This window comes from Sparus aurata, chromosome 22, assembly GCF_900880675.1.
Source record: "Sparus aurata chromosome 22, fSpaAur1.1, whole genome shotgun sequence".
Taxonomy (NCBI): Eukaryota; Metazoa; Chordata; class Actinopteri; order Spariformes; family Sparidae; genus Sparus; species Sparus aurata.
In genome coordinates this window covers 9501842-9523000 of record NC_044208.1, presented here as the reverse complement: position 1 = coordinate 9523000, position 21159 = coordinate 9501842, and the positions used below count along the sequence as shown (strand labels likewise).

Here is a 21159-nt window from a genome sequence, read left to right as displayed (position 1 = left end):
GGAAAATAAGTCTCAGAACACTGTTTGATGCTAGAAAGATGGCGGGGTCCGCCACATATAAACAAAGTAAAACAGCATGGAATTGTGTTGTCCCTTTAAGGTCAGTTTGTTTGTTTATTTAGTTTGTTAAGGTGTAAGAAAAAAATCAGTCAATGAAGTCTTTCTCTTCTGAATACATTTCCCCCCCCAAACTACATAGTCAGATTACAGCACATTAACAGCTTTCCTTCTTTTTTTTATAGCATTTACTTTCTGTAATAAAGAAAATGTTTGGTGTCATTCTATATTTTTTGTAGTCCATAGATTTCAAGAAAAGACTGCAACCAGGTATGAGTTAGCTGGTGTGCCCTTTAACTTTTTGTCACCACATTTCTTCCTGCTGAAAATGCAAATCATTAAAAACAGCTCAGAAATGTATAGTTTCACAATACCAAAAAAAAAAACAGTAATTTCCTAAAGCAGCTGGTCACTGTAGTTTTTACCAAATGTTCCTCCAACAGGAGGAAATAGTGCATCGACTGGGGACTATTTTCAGCAGAGGATTAATCCACATTTAGTGAGTATTTGTGGCAGCATCACTACAGTGTGACAGAACAGTGTGGCTCATAAAACTGTTTTTTAATAATTTTTGGATGACAATGGAAACGCCCCAACACTTTGTCATTCAAGAATTCCAAAATAAAAGCAATATAGTGGTGCACAAGGTGAACAGTAAGCAGAATTACATTCTCAACAGTATTAACTTCATGGTTTGAGTTTGTGCTGTGAAACGTTCTGTAGTTGCCAACATTTTTTCACAGAAATGTAGCTTAATTAAAAGATACAGTGCAAGAAGATGCTTATTTCGCAGAGATAAACCCAAAATTGACATAACCATAACTGTCTTTTGTCATAATTAGCTTCTACACAAAATAGTAACATGAACACAACTACTGATGCACTAGGACACCTTTTGATTGGAGGGCTGCAAAATGCATCAGAATGTTCTCATAATTGCAATACTGCCAAGTGCAATGTTTTTTGATAAAATGCATGACAAATGAGCGTTATAACGAGGTGCTGTAGTGCTGCAGAGATGTCCTGGACTACAAATCTTGATCTCCAGATGTAAGAAAACATGTTTGTTGACAGAACTATCATCTTCCGACAGTCAATAGTTTGCTGCATATCGGTCATAGGAAAAAAACGTCTCGGGCTGTGTTACACAATAATACGTATTGGTTGGATCAATCCCTCGTTGATAGTAAAATACATACCATCCTACTATTCTATCCCCTTTTAAGATGTACAGCCATACTGCTCTGTAAGTATTTGTGGCTAAAGCGCCTGCAGTGGAGAGGCATGAATATTGAATATAGCCGTGTGTTGGTATGTTTAGCTTACTCCGCAGCAGCCCTCCACTCACGCGCCTATAAATAGCGAAGTAATCCCATTAATAGCTTAGTCTACTTAGCCGACTCCATTCTGTTGATTGGCAAATGCCTCGCGTGTGTCTGGTCGCCAGGACCTGACCTCACTGTTACCGTTACATGCACTCCGATCAGCGAGCGAACAGAGGTCAGAGGTCAGGGACAGGAGGAGAGAGTCACTGTCCCGTGATTACTGTAGGGCTAGACTAGTGTTCGATTTCAAAATGATTTGAAATGGGATACGTATTTGGTCCAATCAGTTTATTTTTCAGTTTCTAAGCAAACTTGGAATTTGATGTAAAGTTGAACGTTCGGCCACAAGCTGAAAAGCAAAGGACTAGTTTTTGTTTTTTTTCTCCAAGAATTTTAGAATTAAGATTTATGGATACTAATCCAGAATGAAACTCTCTTTTCTGTCATTAAAGATAGATATTGTTTAACTCATTTGTGCGACCTTGGTATAATAAGTAGATGGTCTTATTTATTTATTTTATTTATCAATCAGGATATATTGAGGTCATAAGTCCACATTCCTTCAAAGGAACCTCGCCAGACTACTGAGATTTCTCACATTTATTATTTAACTATATTAAAATTTATGTTTTTGTTCTTGCTGTTACAGAGTTAAAAACACTGTGAGCAAGACAGACAGTGTTCTGTTGTGCTTTTCCCTAAAAAGTGTCACATGTTGAGGCCGTGACAGCCACTCATTTACTGAATGAGCTCTAAGAAGAATCCCCCCTGAGTTTGTCTTTAATTGTAGAACAAAAGCTCCTCCTCGGGTCTTTTAAAGATCCCCAAATTATCTCCAAAAATACAGAGCACATGACCTCAGTACTCAACAGCCCACTAGTGATGAGTTTAGTAACAAGTCTATGCCTTCTCATATGAGTCATTGTTGGTTTCACGTTCACATTCGACACGCAGAATCAGTACATGCAACCTGTTCTCTGTAGCAGTTGAACGCTTCCTCCGAGCTCTGTTCATTGTGAGCTGTACGTTAGGATCTGGTTTCTAGCGGGCTCTCTTTTCTCTGTTTTATTTTTTACGCTGCCTCTTCCGGCCCAGTGACTCAATCAAAAAAAAAAAACACTGCGCATTTTATACTTAGAACATCCCGGTGGGTGTTACATTTTTAAAAAGAGACGTGTGCATTTCACGAATCGAGCCCCGATCTCTATTAATAAGTTGTTTTGTATTCTGCTGCGATTGACATTTAAACAACAGAAGGCCGTGTTGAAGCCTGGTTTAGAGTCTTTAAGGAATCAGGTTGTAGTAGGAAGAAACTGGAAACATTGAAATGTTTTCAACGTAAGGCTATTTAGAGTACCCATACACAATGTCTGCTGGTGTCGAATCGGTCCACGGAAAGGAAAACAAACTCGAACAAGAGGTGTGTGAAGTGCTTGTACGGTCATTCAGTTGTGTTTTACATGTTTCGTCCAAACTGTACCACCATTAATACTTGTTATTTACCAGCAGCTATATTTTGTCTTTCACTGATCAGAAAGGTTAAAGGAGGATGCTAACCAGAAAAAAATAGCGAGGCATTATCTGGTCTAATGCAGTACCAATCACATTTATCAGGTCTTTGTCAACCACCTCCCTGTCAACAGTGTCCTGAACACCGTCTTGACAAACACTAAATCTAAGTTAAGAAATGAAGCGTGCTGTTTATGCCCAAGTGCTAACGACCTTAAACATGGCGGCCAGGGGCTGCATTATGCCACCCAGGACCCCCTCTTAAGTATCAGACTTCATAAAAACATTACCATTTGAACCCCCGGTGCTGACCACTGTCGTGACGCCTGGACTGTTCCACCGGTCCGGGCCGTGGCACGCAGTTTAGACAGTAACCCAAGCCAGAACAAACCGAGGGAGCTAAAAATACCGACGGTCAACAATCTGGCTGCTGTGAGGGCTGAGACAGGAGCATGGGAGGGTCTTTACATGGGGTTAGACAAGCTGGCACAGGGGTGAAGGGATGGACAGCTGGAGGGAGAGACTTTGTACGTGCTAGAACAGAAGACGGAGAGAAAATACGACTAAAAAACAGCAGCGACATTTTTTTTTTTTAGGGTAGAAAGTTAGAAAAAGTCAAGACAGATGAACATAGACGTGTGTGGATATTGAATCCAAAAAGAAATCCCTAGAAAATCCTCCACTTTGGGTTTCTCTGCTTGTTATCCTCCTCTGTCTTCTGACTTCGCCGCTCCCTGGGGGTAATGAACTTTGCCCTCAGCTACAAGCCTCCATCAGCAGGCAGTTCTGGGCCCGGCGCCGGCCGAGGAGCCAGCATGGAGAACCTGGAGAAGCAGCTGATCTGCCCCGTCTGCCTGGAGTTGTTCTCCAAACCCGTGGTCATCCTGCCCTGCCAGCACAACGTCTGCCGCAAATGCGCCAGCGACATCTTCCAGGTGAGACCGTGTCCGATGATCTGACAGTCTTAATGCCAGAACACTTCAAGCAGCCATCAGTATTTCAAACTGGGGAGGTGTTTCAATTCATTTAACATGAAAAGAATGGTTAAAATGACGGTACAGGTAACAGGAACTCGGTTTGACAGCAAAAAGGGATAAAATGTTTCTAGAAACCTTACTAATCAATAAAGATTGACAAAAAAATATCAAATTAAAATAAGATCCTTTTTTTTCTCTGCTCTATTTTTCAGTACCATATATTTGTTTCAGTGTCAGTCCCATTTTCAACTTACACAAATGTTTCAATGCCAACATTTCAGGTTTTGTTTTTAAATGTTAGTTTCGCTGCTGTGTGGCCCCATATTCCTGCCACCTGATCCCATTTCCACACTGTTCATCCAGGAGTTCAGTGTGTTCCAGACAGAGAGCCTCACACCGTATTACGTTTGGTTGATATTATACAGCTGATACTGGCCTACCACAGATGTAGCTTTATCGCCGTATATTTTGCCCGATATGTGCCAGTATGAAACGGAACATAATGCAGAAAGACATACTTGGCGTGATGTGTAATTACTGAATTTCCAGTGAAGTTCATTGTGTTGGTGAGCTGATGTCATTTCTGACCACAAAGTTTATAGTTTAACTAAATATCCTGCCTCCATTCTGTCTGTGTCTTTGACCTAAGCGTTTGATCACAACATTTGAGGAATGACTGCAAAAAATGTGCCCATATCAAATCAGCCCATATATATAGATATCAGAATTTTTTTACTCCCTAATATAAGTATCAACAAATCCAGCACCAATCGGACTCTAGCTCCACATCAAGATATATATATATATATATATATATAGAGAGAGAGAGAGAATATTTGTGTTCTGTATCTGTATGTTTTTTCTTGTAAGACATGATTATGAGCTGGCTGTGAAAACAAATTCCCCTCCTGGAACCAGAAATATTCATGTGTTTAGTGTCAGTTTGTCAGTAAGATGATTTGAATGTTAGTTTTGTTGCCGTGAGCAAATGTAGCTGCGTGTGAATTTGTAGTAAGACAGCATTTTCTTGACGCGTTCAGAGTTCAGAGCCATCACAAAGATGAATCTCGTGTCACAAAATTGTAAAAAGTACCCAGATAGAAAGATATTATGTTGACATATTACTGTTGTTAAATTCAAACGTGCCCATATGTATAGCACTTGATGAAAAGCCTTAAAGTTGATGATATTAAATATACTTAACTGTACCAAAAGGAACCTGATTAGGGAACTGGTAGATGGAACCAGCCTCAGTTCAACACTGAGGCCTCTCAATATGAGCAGCATCATAAGAAAATGAGGCTACCTGTGGAGTTACACGTTCCCAAACCTGAATAGATCCACTTTTGTTTTTGTTTTTTTACATACTTTTCTGCACCTTCTCTCCTTCCAGGCAGCCAACCCTCTGTGGCAGTCCCGCGGCTCCTCCAGCGGCACCTTCAGTGGCAGTCGGTTTCGCTGTCCATCGTGCCGTCACGAGGTGGTGCTGGACCGCCACGGAGTCTTCGGCCTGCCGAGGAACCTGCTGGTGGAGAACATCATCGACCTGTACAGACAGCAGGAGTCGACCAGGTGAGTGAGGGCAGGAGGGAGTGAGGTGTACTGTAAGAAGTCAACATAAAGAAAAAACGGGTAACAACCCCCTTTAACCTCCCCTGTTTATCATTTATAAGCACTATACATACATGTTATAAATGGTTTATAAACACTATAATGTAGTTGTGAGATATATATTAAGGCTTTAAGTGTTTCTATGAATTCTACTCCATTATACTCGAAATTTAAGATAAAAAAAAGATGCATGTTTTTCCCCTTCCCACCTGTCTTCAGTATTCACGTCACATCTTTCAAAGAGGTTTACAAGAAAAAGTCTTTATATAGAATCTGATGTCAGACTGCATGTTATTGTAATCTGAGCGACCACCAACAGAGAGCAGCATTGTATTCCATTACTGTCTGCACAGTTCTGGGCACAGCCTTTCTCGGAAGTAATGGACTTGGCAGCAGACAATAGTTTGACATTCTGAGGCCGATAAAAACAGACTTACAGCGGTCATTTCTTACTTTCTTACTTGCTTAAAAGACATATATGGTGGTCTAAATGACAGGAAACGGCATGAATGAGTAACACACTGAGTTTTTTGGGGTTGTTTCCTTTTGAACATAAAACGTTTTAAAAAATTGTTTGAAAAGTTTTATAACACTATTTTTTATACAATTTGACAGTTTTGACAACAAACCAAACTATAACTTATTCTCAGCATTCAAAAATCTTTTAATCATTTTACAAATGATAGGCAAAAAGCTATGTTTTGGGAAAAAACTGAAAATATGAGAAGGGCTACAACTTTCATGGTCATAAACTATCACAGTCTAGTATTAATCAGGGTCAGTTATTATCTATCCATAAATAAATGAAAACAGAAGCTTCTTTTGGTACAACAAATGCATAAACATGAAGCGGCACAACACCATAGACAAGCATAGAACCGTTGGTTTTCCTCCCATTGTATTCTTTGAAACTAGTTTATTGTTGCACCCCTGTTTATGTGATGATCAGTGAATCAAGAATGTTCTTAATTTAAGCATATTGCAACTTAAGAAACAAATGTTGCTGTCAACAGATCAAGAGATCGAATCGGACATCAGTTACATCAACTGAACACCATAGTGAATTGTTTCTGCCAGTTCTTTGCTCATGTACCGTCTTGATTCTTTTGTATTGACTCATCAGGAGATGAATACCATTTCCTGATGCACTGTCTGTTGACTACAAGTCTCAGACATAATGTGCGTGCATTGAAAGCATACTAAAGATGAAACATGAAATATAGAATGAATGAATTTGTACATATAATGAAGATGTAAAAAATGCAGTGATGACATGACGCGGAGCTATTGATGTTTCAGCCGTAAAGTGTAAAAAAGTAGTTTTTAGATAAAAGTTAGAGTTTACAACTGGCAGGATTAAAAACAAAATGGACGTTTTAGTGACGGCTGGAGGACGTGGAGCTGAGACAGGAGTGACTTTCCTGTCAGGTGCCCCGTCATCAGCAGAGACTGACCAACATTTTCTTATTCATTTGCTTCTTTTTATTCATACTACAATCATCATACACTCCATAGTTTAGCAGGTAAGCATCTCTACATTCTTTTGTATAGCTCCACATATGAAGTTCAAGGATTCAAGGAAAAATATCTTAAGCACAAACAAAGGTACCCCCCCCCCCCCCCCCAAAAAAAAAATCCCAACAATAACAAAATAACACAGAATGATTCAGTGAATAACACCAATAAACATAGTTGGGGACAATGTGATTTTCTATGTTTCACTACGTTATGTTTGACATGGCTGATATCCATGGTGACTATACATCCAGAAAAGTTTCCATTTTCAGCTGTATTCTAGCTGTGACCTTTTCCATAATGTAAACCTCATTCACAAAAAAAAAAGAACTTAGAACTCATAATCCCTCTTGGCTGGAACGTAGCGTGCCCTGTGTGAATCTGTTGCTGTTTGCTGGGTGGTGCCTGCAGGCAGCTGCAGAGATTCAGGCTTTTTGCGGATTTACAAGCTTTGTGAAGCTTTTTCATGATTATTAACTTCAGAACAATTGTGCATAATGCTTTTGTTATTGTCCTGAATTTGGTCCCAGCTTCGGTTTATTTGCTTACCATCATTCACCTAACTGATGCTTTAAAATCCATCTTGTTGTACGAAGTCTACTGCTGCTTAAAAAAACTGGTATAAAAAGTAAAATGTTCCCAGTAGAAGCCTCTTCAGTTCATCTGTTTTATAATCCTACACACCGACTACGGCTGCACAGTGATATTTAAGTCGTCCTCGGTGTAGATTTGTCACTTTCACTCCCAAATAGCCGCTCAGTGAGTCACTGGTAAGGAGACAGCAGGACAGGACTCCCCTCATTATCCTCGTGGGCTTAAATAGATGTGATTGTTTGTTTTGTAACTTGTAGCTTCCGATCATTCTTTTACGTGTGATGAAAAATGTTCTCATTCCTTAATCATCATTTCTGTCAGAGACACCTACATCAGAGGACAAAGGACACTTTAATTGCATAATTTTTTTGCTTCCGTTCAATAGTCAGCCGTCTACATGTAGCACTGGGACTCCCATGTGAAGTCCTTAAAAGCTGAAGCTACAACAATAACAATAAAATGATATCATTAGTTAATTATTTGAGAATCAGTTAATAATTTCATTTTTCAAGCAAAACGTCAAATATTTGTTGGTTCCAGCTTCTTGAACGCGAGGAATTGGTGCATTTATCTGACATTTATGACATAAATGAAGAGTTTTGGGGGGTTTTGGACTATTTGTTGGACAAAAGAAGCAATTTCAGGACTCTGGGAAATGGCAAAGAGCATTTTTTTCACAATTTCTTTGACATTTTATAGACTAAATGATGACTTGATTAGCCATGAAAAGCAGTAACTGGAAACTGGAAAATGACGTAAAACCAAAGGGAAAATATACATTCATTATGTCCTTTGGATGGAAGTTAGCTGACTGAGTTTATAGGAGTGAGAAACAAACGTCATCTCAGCCAAACTTTTGGCGTGATTCCTCTGTCGTCCACTGACGTCAGTGCACAGAGCTGGTTCAACAATACAGACGCTGGTGCCAAGTCTTCTGGACACGATGCCACCAATGCACATAAATCACATTAAAAATTGGCCAAGTTTTAAGGGCATCTAGGATTATTTTTTGAGTGCATTATAATGACTGCTAGCAGCAGAGACGACTGTGTCTGTTGTGTTATTTATGAAGGAAAATAAATATTCTCCCTCTGGATTATCTAACAGGTATAACAGTGGGTGTACTTCTGTGTGAAAACAATCTTTTTTTCTTTTAAGGGTTAAAAAGACTTGAGTTTGCCCCCCTCACTGGAGCTTTGCAGGTGCTACACATGGTATTTACTGCACTTTGATATTTGGATTAAACTCAGGAATCCCAAACAAACTTTAGGATCACACAGTTTGTACTCTGGTGTTTGTTTATGATAATATAAGTATTTTCCTTCTTTGTCAGCTTCTTGCTGCGAGTGATGAGATCCTACATGAACTATAACTTCTGAGGCGCTGACAGATTTCTGTATTTCTGGTTTTCTCTGACATTTGCTCACCGGTTTGAGGTGGGCGGAGCTCCCTGTCACTTACTTCTAGGCACCAATCAGAATTTTGCATAAATTAATTATGAATTAGATGACAGGTGGGTTTTTTTTTTTCCTTTTCTGGTGACCCATTTTCTAAGTCTGATGCAAATTGTTCCTTCTCCTGTGGTTGAAGAATAGGTTTTTGAATTTCAAAATTGAATTTTGAATTTTTATTCTTAAGAAAATAAGTCAATCTTGCGTGGAAAGCTTTTGCGAATCCCTGTTATTCATTTTTATTTGTTTGACTTTTTTTGTAAAACCCATATTAGTTCAACTTTGATCAGAACAAATGGCCCCAAACAGGATTGTAAGTTAAGAGCCAGCTGTACTATAAAACAATGTGTACTGTGTTGTTCAGTTCAGGTTGCACGTTCTACATTTATGCTGCGTTTCAGGTTGGTGGACATGAAGCCGGAGCAGCAGCAGCAGCTGATGTGTGAAGACCACGATGAGGAGAAGATCAACATCTACTGCCTGTCCTGTCAGACGCCGACCTGCTCCATGTGCAAAGTGTTCGGCAAACACAAGGACTGTGAGGTGGCGCCGCTCAGCAGCGTCTATGTGAGACAGAAGGTAAAGAATCACCGAGGGAGTGCTTGTTGGTCCGATGTGGTGCAGTGCATTGTGGTTGTTGCAGGTTTGAGCAAATGGGAACACCACAGCCCTTTTTCACATTTATTTAAGCACCAATTTTAAAAATATTTTAGTTTTTCTGCTGCATAGACCGCCCAGATTTATGAAAAGACCATCTTTCCAGCTGTGAAATGTCACTTTAGCATCACTCCACTCAAATCCAACTCTTTACACTTCATTGAGGAGCAAAGAAACCAAACAAAACCCAAAAGATTCAGCCACAAACAAACCTTATGCTACTGTGTTGGAGGTTAGCTGGCAAGTCTTTTTTTTTTCAAGCTTGTTTAAAGGTCAAAGGACCATCAGAGACACCCTCCAATAGTCTCAACTCTAACATTTCTCCAAAAAGTGCATGTGGGTGTTGACTCCTTATAAAAGACGATGGCCTTTATACTTTAGCTCACACACTTTCTTTTGGTTTCTATTTTTAACTCTTTTCTTGTTCTTGGCGTCTCTTTCCAAAACACGAACATGAGTCTGGATACAGACTGACCCCCCACCCAGTGCAAATACCGAGTACACAGGTAAAAACTGTATTTAACCACTGAAATCAGGACCTACACACACAGTGGTCAGTGGTGGAGGAAGTATGGAGATCTTTTCTTGCAGGGGAAACACCGTTTTATTATACATTTTGAGATTTGGGTCTATTTTGCCCCAAAATCATGTCTTCTTTCAGACTGTTGGAAAGTGTCCCAAACACACATTGAGGTGTTGATATTAGTTAGAATGTTAGAAAACCTTTAGAAAGAAATGATTGTCTAGAAATGTATGTATTATTCCTATCTAGTTCATATGTCATTCACAGCCTGATTTATATCATATCTGTTCTAAATCTGTTTCTCAAAACATGGCAAAAAGGGGATTTATGGCTGTTGACAGTATTTTCTGATTTATAGAGTGATTAAAAAAGAGAGACAGCCAAAAAATCCCCTGTGTAAAACCTTTGACTCTAATATGTTAACAAAATGAGACGTGAAGTTTGAACCTGGCTTTATGTAGCGTTTAGATTTCTGCTCAGAAAATGTCTGCAGGTGAGTGCATATTTAACTGGAGTACGCCTCATTTGTCATAACATTTCAGAAAAATCTCTTGACTCTACGGAAGCCCTGAGTGGTCATAGGTCAAACACAATATTGTACTAATTAAAACCTGATGTTTAAGAGATCGGCAGTGCCATGCCAGCATGCATACATGACGTCTTGAGAGTGTAATGACTGATTCTAGCCGGACATGTCAGATTAAGTAGTACCAATTATTAATGGCGAATATTCTTGAAAAGTTCATGCGGGTTGCTTTGAATCAGAGTGTGTGTAACGATCCACTCCTGATTAATTATCTTGGTCGTTACGAGGTGACCCATGACTGTTTAGGGCTTCTGTACTATTCCAATTTAGAAATACCACGATTGAAAAAAACCTTACCTGAGTAAAAGTATGAAAGTATCATTCAGGAAATGTACTTGAAGTATGAAAGTAAAAGTACTCACTATGCAGTCGTAATGGGCTCTGTTACATTATTGAATGCAGTAGAGCTACTTCTATGCATTTTGTTTTATGCATTGCATTTTATTTGCACTTTATATGTATTTTGACATGTTCATCTATAAAGTGCAGAGCAACTACAGGGGTCTAATGTATGTAGTTGAGTACAAAGTACGATATTTCTTTGGAAATGTAGTGATGTGGAATTATAAAGAAGCATAGAATGAAAAGACTCAAAGAACAAGTACCTCAGAATTGTACTTGAGTAAATGTACTTAGTTACTTCCCACCGTTGCACCTGGTTGTCTAAAGGTCTGCTGAGGTCATACCAGACACAGCTTTAAAGCAGAATCAAGCCAATACACCGGAAGCATCACGTGAAAACAAGTTTATTAACTCATCTGTTCACTTGATGCAGACGCACAAAGTCACACAAAGACAAAGTGCAGCCGTGTTGTCATGCAGATGGCGGCGGCGGCGGCAGCAGTGTCCGGCATGTTATTGAGCAGTTGGCTTTGTTGACATTTCAGCGCCGGCCTCTGCATCTCTCACTCCGTCTCTGATTCACTCATCTGAAATTTAGATGAGGTGGACGAAAGTTGTTGATCCTCCGTCTTCGTGCAAAGGTTAATCTGAGAGACGAGGGTCGGTGGTTTCACTCGCACAGAGGTGAGAACGTTTGTGGCATTTGATAAAACCTCAACCGACACTAAAACTGTACAAACTCTGCAAATGTAAATGAAATGAAATGTGCATAATGAGAATGTACATGATGTCACGACACTCCTAATACTCCTAAACAGATGCATGCTGGTGAATCATTTCGCTGGGCTTTAGGGTGGTGACAGGCTTACTGACGAGAAAGTACACAGAGTGCATTCCTCCTCAAACACTGAACAATCCACTAGATTTGTCTTTTTATCACCAGGAAATGATTGATAGACACGAATGCGGATTGATCGAAGAATGCTTTGGTCAAGCTGGACTGAAAAGTATGTCCAGAAAAGTCCAAAACCCAGAGAACGACAAGGAAAAACAGCAAATCCTTTCATGGAACGCTTGGCATTGATGGCATTTTTGCTTTGGAAAATGAAGCGACTAATCAATAATCGAAATAATCACCGCAGCTCTGCTCTTTTTAAATTCAGATTGGTGGAAAGTCCAAACAATCTTTCAGTTTCACTGGCTTTTAAAGCATATACACTTCCTTAATTCTGCAAGTTTCAAGAGAATTTTGGGGTCTTGTTTGCTTGCAGTCGGAGCTGAGCGACGGCATCGCCATGCTGGTCGCCAGCAACGACCACATCCAGGCAGTCATCTCCCAGATGGAACAGATCTGCCGCACCACAGAGGTCAGACACACAGACATATAATGATACAGAGAACAACAAAATGTTTTGTATTTGAATTTGTATTTGAATGCCTGGTGAGTAATTCTCTCCCTCTCTCCCTCACTTCAGGAGAACGGTCAGCGGCAGAGAGAACAGCTGGCCAGCCGTTTCGACGGCCTGGTGGCCATCTTGGAGGAGCGGAAGCAGGAGCTGGTGGGGCTGATCACCAGGCAGCAGGACGACAAACTCAGACACCTTCGGTCTCTCATCCGTCGGCAGAACGACGACCTGGAGGCCGCGGTGACGCTGGTGGAGTCGGCCATTCAGTCGATGGAGGAGCCACAGATGCCTTTGTTCATACAGGTGGGTGACGGCTCGGATCAGCTGACTCCTGCAGGTGGAGTAACGTGATTGGACCGACAATGTGTTTGGGGTTTCATTCTGAGAATTTGGGGGTTCCAAACAAAAATCTGGGTGATACAAGGATTTACCTGGGCATGGTCAGTATGTTAAAGGTTCATTCCTATAGTTTTTAGATGCTTTATCTGTGTCCGTATGTTTTGTGGTCGGTTTTCGTTAAATGGTAGTTATTTCTACTGGGCCTTGGTGAAGGTATTTGCTCTCCTGAGAGCCGTTGTAGTTTCATGGTGCAACCTTGCATAGCAAAATGACAATAATACCACTTTTAGACCAGAATTAAAGTGTATGTGTGTGTATATGTTTGCAATGGAAAATCAGGGAACAGTAAAAGGCAGCAGATCATACACGTCATCAGATTTCAGACAGATATTAAAACGTGTTTTTAAGTCTTTTAGTTCACTGGTATCTTAAGTATATAAACTGTCAGGTTCCTGATTTTAAGTGAACCGTATGATCCAAACAGTTTGATCCTCCAGCAGGAGTTTGTTCTCACCTCACACGTCATTTAAAGTTTCCTTCCGCCTGTCGATATTTTCCCGGCTGCAGGTTTCATTCGTCAGGTTGATCCATTTTCAGTATTCCCCAGGTTATATCTGCTGCTGATGATGGTGAGCTTAGTGTGCAGAGCTGCAGGGCGACGACGGAAAACGGGAGCAGAAAGCCCAGCGGGGAGGCTCCGTGTCAGGCTCTGTGTTGCCACAATCCTCCCTGAGGAGAGCTGGAACTTTGGTCCTGCATACCTTCAGACCCTCACACACAACAAACACATGATTAATTCATGCAGCTGCAGAGCTAATGAAGAGCAGGCCAGTCTCTCCAGTGCCCTGTATTGATCACCCGATTGATCACATGCACACACATGAAGCAAACAATGGGATTCATTACAGTAAATCCACTGACTTCTAAACTCATGTCTTCAACAAAAACTCATTTTTTAAATGAAGGGTTTAACTGACACTTATTAGCCAATTAGAGTTTCGATAGCTTTCCCATTTTGTCTGTTTTGGGGGCTTTTTTACTGATACACAACAAATCTTGTCCCGTCACGCTGTTGGACTCAAATGATCAAAATCATTTTGTTTTCATTCTTTACAGAACCTTGCACCTACATTACCCACGATGCACCTTAGCCCCACTGAGTGACATCGCTGGCATAGGCAGCAGTTCCCCACAAGACCTGTTAACACACTTTAATGTGTAAAATTGGTGGAATTACCCTTTAAATGGTCTGTTTAGGGGGGACGTGCAGGTCCTGGAGCACATTTCAGTCTCCACATCATTGGATTGATGGATTCATTCCCACATAATCAGACGGACAGAGTGGCATCACGGCGTCACGATGAAAACAAACACCCGTGTTGCATCACTACGGCTGGAATTAATTAACTTTGAGGAAAATGAATTCGCTCAAAGTTACGTACAACGCATCTTTGAACTTTCCAACTCTTTTGAAACCGTGTCGGCCCTCATTATAGCTCACTTCACATCCAATCAGGGAATCGTCCAGTACTCTCTACAAACCATTTTTTTTTTTTTGTCATTTGGTTAAACACAAATGGAAAAAACACATGACAAATGCTTGGTTTCGCACATGGGAAAAAAAAAAATCGCGTGGTTTCAGGATTGACGGGTCAAGAAGGAACGTAGAGTCAATGAACCCTGTGACCTGTAAATCCAAGGATACACATGTTAAAAAGAAGCTCTTGACGTCACTTGAGGTTCGATCGAACGTGACCAAAGTTAAAGTTAGTTATACTTGACAGCAGACGGATGGATGGTCGTCCCTGAAGAGACCGGCAGGTTGTAACTAAATCCAGCATCCTCAACTGCTGATGCAACGTCTCTGCGTCACTCCGTCTCCTGTGAGGAAAGTGTGTGTTCGTGTGTGTTGTGTGTGTGTGAGAGAAAAAGTGTGAGCCTCAGGTGTCACTGTTTTATGTTCAGCCACAGCAGGTGTTAAAGAAGATAGAGTTGGTAGCAGCAGGTAGTAAACATCGTGAGGCCAATCTGGCAGCTGGCAGTATTTCTTAAAAAATCATGTTTTTTATTTTACACGCTGACGTGTCTGTCAAACACTGCTGACAGATGTGGCTGGCACAGACAACTGAAGCGCAATGTGATTAATTTCGTCTCTCTCTGTCTGTCTCCTTCGCTGTCAGAGCGCCAACGTCATCCTGGAAAAGTAAGTCGAGTGTTTGCTGCGAAGCGCTTGATTCTGCATGTGGTGACTGTAGTCTGATTTTAATCATTACTAACTGAGTGCTGAGGTCCTTAACTCGAGTATCATTACACTTTATGCATCTACTCCACGTCCCTCTATGTCAGAGGGAAATACTGAGTGTTTGACTCCATTACATTTCATGTTTGCACGCATTATAAACCTACAACAGTGTTAAATACAGCGCATTTTAACACAGAAGAGAACATTAAATGGCTGCTTAAACCTTAGGCAGCTCAGTCGGCCAAATAAAATGTTGCCGCTGTACGTTTCTGGAAACCACAGTTATGTCAAGTTTGTGAACGTATCTACAATATGTGTCATATCATGATCAGATTACAGTGAGAGAGTGACAGAGCACTGTTTGCTGCCATTTTCAACCAACGAAACTGACTTTGGCTACCGTCGGGACATTTTCCAGCCGTCTTTGTGGCAACAAAACCAGTTATTTTAAGCCATAATAGGATCTTTTCCTAACCCTAACCAAGTGGTTTTGGTCCCTCAACCTAACCAGACCATGAGCACAGCATTATAAAATTGAAACGTAAAGAATTGCATCGCTTTCTACATTTTACTCTTTGCCGTATCGCACTTCTCTTCTCGCGATCTGCTGGTACATTTTTCTGCCCTCTCCGTACCACACCGGTGAGAATGAAGTGCAGCGAGAGCATCGCACCGCGTTAACCAACTGGGTTCAGACGGTGCAGAGCTCTGTGGGCGACTCATGACTTGCAGCGATGGCTTCAGCATCTGTTATAATTTCAAATCCGCCAAGGATGCACACTGATAGTCTATTAGAAAAAAGTTTGGCTGCTGTCCTTCATTGTGTTTTTTACATATTTGTTCTTCAGAGATCAGCAGAGAAGCCCCCCCCTCCCCCGGAGAACATCCCACAAGTCTATGGTCATTTCAACTTTTTAAACTTTGAACTTCTCAGCTGAAGTAGAAGAAATATACTGCTTTTGTCCTGGCTGAAAGTATGTCATGAAGAAATAACTCAAAGGTTTAAACATACTGATCTTTAGATTGGAATTAGTGCAGCATATGGAACCGTGCTGCCCACAGTCGTCAGCTCTGTGTCAGACGTTTAGTCACTTCGTATACATTATGTAGCAGATGATCGCATAAACCAAACAAATCTGCTCCGAGCGCTGCCGTCACCGACCCGCCACATGGGGGATGAGACAGAGATCACCGAGTGTGTGTGTGTGTGTGTTTGGTTTGCTGATGGATCGAGCCAGTATTGACCTTTTTTATTTGAAAATCAACATCAATAACCTTTGAAGCGGATGTTTGCCTCATTAAGTATTTATTAATGAATGTATCCGTACGACACACGCTGCAGATTGCAGTCAGGTTACAGAATATACCAGCTTGTGTCCTCCAATAAATGATTCAGATCCATTCCGTGTAGACACACCAGGCTGGAGAATTCTTCTAAACAGTTTTTTTGTTCTGTTGATAAATTAATATCAGTGTTCTGCTAAATGAGCTCTGAATTCAGAGAATAAAGTGCGATATGTTTACAATCGCCGTGACTTGTTGATGTGCTTTGTATGTTTATGAATAGTTTTGAGTGTAACTATGTGTTTAACCTGTACATGTACTTTTTTTTTTTAACACAACTGCCTCAGAATGCAAACTGAATTGTATCCTATTCTATTGTTTCATATCAAATCATATCGTATTGTAACGTACCATATCGAATCATATTGTTCTATATCATATCCTACCATTCTGTGTTTCACCTTACTGCATCGGATCATATCATACAGTATTGTACTACATTGTACAGAATTGTATCGCACTGTATTATACCGTACTGTATTACCACGGATCTTACCGGTCCACACTATACCGATCCTACCGTATTGTTCTGTATCGCGCTGCATCGCACCATATCGTACCGTACCATAGCCTACCAAACTGTATTGAATCATATCGTGTCGTATGATGGCGTATTTTACCATATTGTACAGTACTGAAGTGAACCACACACTGTATCATACGGTAATGTACTGTACCAAATGGTATTGTACCATATTATAGCATACCGTATCATACAGCACCATGCTGTCTCGTTCTGTAATGCAGTGCATCCCAGGTCATCGTACCGTTGCGATCATACCGTTTTGTACCGTATTGTAGTATACCGCACAGTATCCTACTGTATCGTATGATATTGTATCATAACATATTGTACTGTAACGTACCGTATCGTACTGTATTTTAGTATTGAAATAAGATTTTAGCAGGATTAGCTTTTAGTGTTTTTGAATAAAACCAAAGTTCCAAAATTGAAATACTGTACTAATCACAGCACCCCCCATTAGCAACAGTGGAGTCAAACTCCTCTGACTGGTTTCTTTCACACGGAGGCAGCTTGACTTAAACGTGTCTCATTTGGAAATCTGTGTTGATGCGTTTGTTGTCAGAATGGCAGCAGCAGCCAGGGCCTCTAACATGGAGCGTCCGGAGCTCGGTTATGAGAGTATGAGCCACTTCGTCATCGACACAGACGACGCCGCCGTCATGCTGATGAACATCGACTTCTGCTCTGGTAGGCACAGTCATCCAACACAAGAGTAAAGTTTTATCAACATGGTGACAGAATGTCATGATAATAAATGTGTCTCATGTAACCACCTCAGTTGACACCGACCCAATCAGGCCTGATTGAATTCATTTCAAGTGGGACGCCGTTTAATCTTTGATAGTCCAATCAGTAGGACAATGTAAACACTTTCTTTTTGGTTGGAATGAATATTTTCTTCGGTCAAAAAGTCAATCCAGTGTCTTAAAGACAGGCTTATTTAATGTACACATGTTTGTGTGTGTCTTTAGGGGGGGGAGATGACGAAGAAGACGATCCTGACGACGGCGGAGAAGAGTCAGAACTCGACTTCAGCTCCAGATATTAAGACCAAAAACAGGTGTCTGTTGTTCTCAAACACTCTAGTGCAGTTGTGGATCTTTTTAAAGTTTAAAGATAACTTGAGTAACAAAGGCGATGCAAGGTGTTTGTTTCTGCACAGAATCTCCCTGTTGACCTCTATTGACGAATTGATCTAGGTGTTGCTTGGCCAAGGCTTTGTGGTTTGTTTGATTTTGGTTTAGAAAGTGTCAGAATCCTCGCATCAGTTATTCAGCCTACAGGGCTTGTGGGATGTACCTGCAGCACCGAGGCCTCTTGTTTTCTATAACAAACTTATATTAGACTTTATAGAGTGAATGTCTAGCTTCTAGTTTGAGGGACTAGTAAGGGAAAATTTTGTTTGTCAGTTGAAATCTGGATCATACTTTTTTTTTATAAAAGACAAAAAAAGGGAAAAAACATCTCAAGGTTACTAAGCTTTTGTGGAGAGTTGAAGTGCATCTTGGAGTCTTCGTTAGCAGATGTAGTTTGTTCAGTTGTCATCAAGGTCATTCGCATTGTACAGACCATCTTTGAACAGAGCCAGAGGTTTCAACAAATCACTGTAAAGTCAAACGTCCTCATTTTGCTGTAGAAAGCCAATTTAAGATCCGTTGTGTTTCGTGTAACAATTTTATCTGAATATAACTGAATACCTACAGGAAGGAACTTCACTGTTTTTGTTCACTCTCATTGCATCATTTTCAGTATAAAAACTCACTCCCTGCGCATCACCAAATGATTAAGTTAGTGTCTGTAGTGTCATGTAGCATCTAAAAAGTCAGATATTTCCCCGATCCAAAAACTGAGCTTAAAGAGAGTTCAAATTGTCCTTGGATTCATCGTGTCGACGCAAACACGACTCCAAATATATTATAAAGTTGTCCTGTGACAATCTGAATAACTATTTTCCAACAAGTTTGCCCCATCGACTAAAAGGTGATATGCCAATATTGTGTTTGCAGGCTGTTTGTGCTGCCCCCAGGTGGCCAAAAAGAATCAGGCCGGTTTAAAGGAACAGTTCACCCAAAAATGAAAATGCAGTCATCTATTTACCCCGGTGCAGTAGTTTTGTAAAAGAAAAACAAAATAATAAAATGGCTCCGTACAGCGTGACCAGAGTGACTCATGACAATATTTGCAACATCGACCCACCAACTTTAGATGAGACGTTCGCTCACGCTTTTAGCTTAGCAGCTACAATGAAGATTTTAGCTAAAGGAAGGGTGTAAATAAAGTATTTTCAAATCGATTTAGAAACTTGGATTATGCTGAGATGTCTCACTCTGTAGCTAAAACGGAACGTTCATGACACAGTGTAAATAGTGATGCTGCAGCAATGCACCGCGGGCGAAAAATAATGTGTTATTTAAAAATTAAAGTATGTTAACCTGTTCTACCAGGACCCCCAAGCAAAAGTATGAACCTGAAAATCAGCATAATATGACATCTTTAATGACTGAATTTTAATTTTTGGGTGAACTATTCCATTAAGTGGATAGTGTCATAAGATGTGACATACTGTATTTAAACACAAACACATGATGCTTTATAGCTTCGCTTGAAATGTCTTCATGAAGTGCACCCTGCACACACACGCACACACACACACACACACACGTGTCTTAGATGCAGAAGAAAAAGCCACTGTACTGACGAGGCGCCGGTGTGTCAGAGCCTGTTTATAGATGTTCTTGTTGCTCTCCTGATAAACTGTAATATTTGGAAATGTGCACGGTCTGAAGTCAGCAGAAGCTCACTGTGTGTCGAACAGAGGGGAAGTGTGAAATCGCCTCTAACAAGACCACTTACGTAAAGAGGGCCTCGGCCAGAGAGCGAAGGATTCCCCTCATCCACCCAGGAAGGGGGACGGCATCAGTGTCTTCGTGCTGACTCAGTCAAAGGCACCAACAACAACAGCATCCTCCTCCGCGCTGTATTGGTGCGGCGTGGGTACATTAGGCCGGAGCAGCTGGAGAGTCACTGGTGATTGTTTGGACGTGGGATGATGGCACCGATCTCATGATATTTCATCTTTTGTTCCTTACTCGAGGTCCTCGCCGCGGCGCTGAGGAGATTCAGACGGAAATAGAGGTTTACCATAATCCTCCGGAAGAAGGAATCCACACAGTGCTCAAGACGAACATGAAACAACAAAGAACGACATGGGAGAAAAACATAAATAATCAAAATCATACCTCTATGTGCATTATCCCTGTGTTTCCAGCCCAGATGCACGAGGACCGACTCGGACAGATTTTTAGCCTCCCACTTTGCATCCTTTTGTTCGGTGTATTGTGTGTAAATATATCCCTCTATGTAAAAGCGCGCAGGAAAGACATACAATGGATTTAACTCTGTATTCTGTGCAGTGGGAGGGAAAGTAAAAAGATTGTGTTCATGTGTGTCTTCAGGATTTAAAGCCCCTATATAGATTTCTGTCACAAGGCTTCTATAAAGACTCCAGGTTTATACTTGTACTGTTCACATGTTCATTAAAATAAACAGTGTGGGGATTAAAGTCAGTAAGGCAGAAATGGTTTCTTTCAGCTGAGACTCATTTCTCAACGGGGCAAGTTAAATCATTTTGTGGATTTACGCAGCAAACTGTATATTGAGGAACGGAATTGTCCTTTTTTGTTTTTCCTTTATACATAAACGCAGGAGAATGAGAACACCAGGGAGCTGGATGTAAAACTGCAGAGTGGGAGGAAAAGCTCATTACTGTGGGCTGTGCTGCAAAATGACTTGCTTGGTTAAGGTTTTCGAGGCCACCCTGCTTTCTCCCTAAACCAATTGTAAGACGAGGGGTATTCAGTTGGTTGCAATCTGCAACCTCAACACTAGATGCCACTAAATCCTACATACAGGACCATTGCGAAATTGACGTTTTTTTTTTTTTTTTTTTAGGTGGAGGGAAGTCTAAACTGTGAGGTGTGAGGGAGGTGGGTGGAGGATTTCAGGAGATCGGGTGTGGTGGAGTTGAAATAGAGTTGATTAACAAAGAAAAGTCAATACTTTTGTCATTTTCTCTCACCTGAAAGACAATTTTTTGACACTTTCATTGATTTTTAAAGATTCCCTTCTTTCAGGCTTAAAAGAGAACTTCGGTCG

The 21159-nt window shown here is 40.8% G+C and overlaps 1 protein-coding gene and 1 long non-coding RNA gene across 3 annotated transcripts; one reads left to right on the top strand and one right to left on the bottom strand.

Moving 5' to 3' along the window:
• Positions 1–3354: 3354 nt before the first annotated feature.
• Positions 3355–20251, top strand: trim54 (tripartite motif containing 54). Its single transcript, XM_030404244.1, has 9 exons — positions 3355–3826; positions 5262–5440; positions 9441–9618; positions 12419–12514; positions 12623–12856; positions 15073–15095; positions 17567–17691; positions 17976–18064; positions 20099–20251. The coding sequence occupies exons 1-8, from the start codon at positions 3635–3637 to the stop codon at positions 18050–18052; spliced, it is 1104 nt and encodes a 367-aa protein (XP_030260104.1). The 5' UTR covers positions 3355–3634; the 3' UTR covers positions 18053–18064; positions 20099–20251.
• LOC115573492 (uncharacterized) lies at positions 11536–20359 on the bottom strand. 2 transcript variants are annotated; one of them, XR_003982289.1, is made up of 4 exons: positions 20244–20359; positions 19858–20113; positions 13407–18576; positions 11536–12884 (listed from the first exon to the last, which is right to left on the bottom strand). It is a non-coding gene; the product is annotated as an uncharacterized LOC115573492 (long non-coding RNA). The 2 variants fall into 2 exon arrangements; XR_003982288.1 differs by having other exon boundaries at positions 13407–20113.
• Positions 20360–21159: the final 800 nt, after the last annotated feature.

Excerpts from the sequence above, each read along its gene's own strand:
- trim54 (XM_030404244.1), top strand. The coding sequence starts at position 3,635 with ATGAACTTTGCCCTCAGCTACAAGCCTCCATCAGCAGGCAGTTCTGGG. Across the intron at positions 12,857-15,072 it reads AGATGCCTTTGTTCATACAG|AGCGCCAACGTCATCCTGGA; the intron begins GTGGGTGACGGC and ends CTTCGCTGTCAG. Across the intron at positions 17,692-17,975 it reads GAACATCGACTTCTGCTCTG|GGGGGGGAGATGACGAAGAA; the intron begins GTAGGCACAGTC and ends GTGTGTCTTTAG.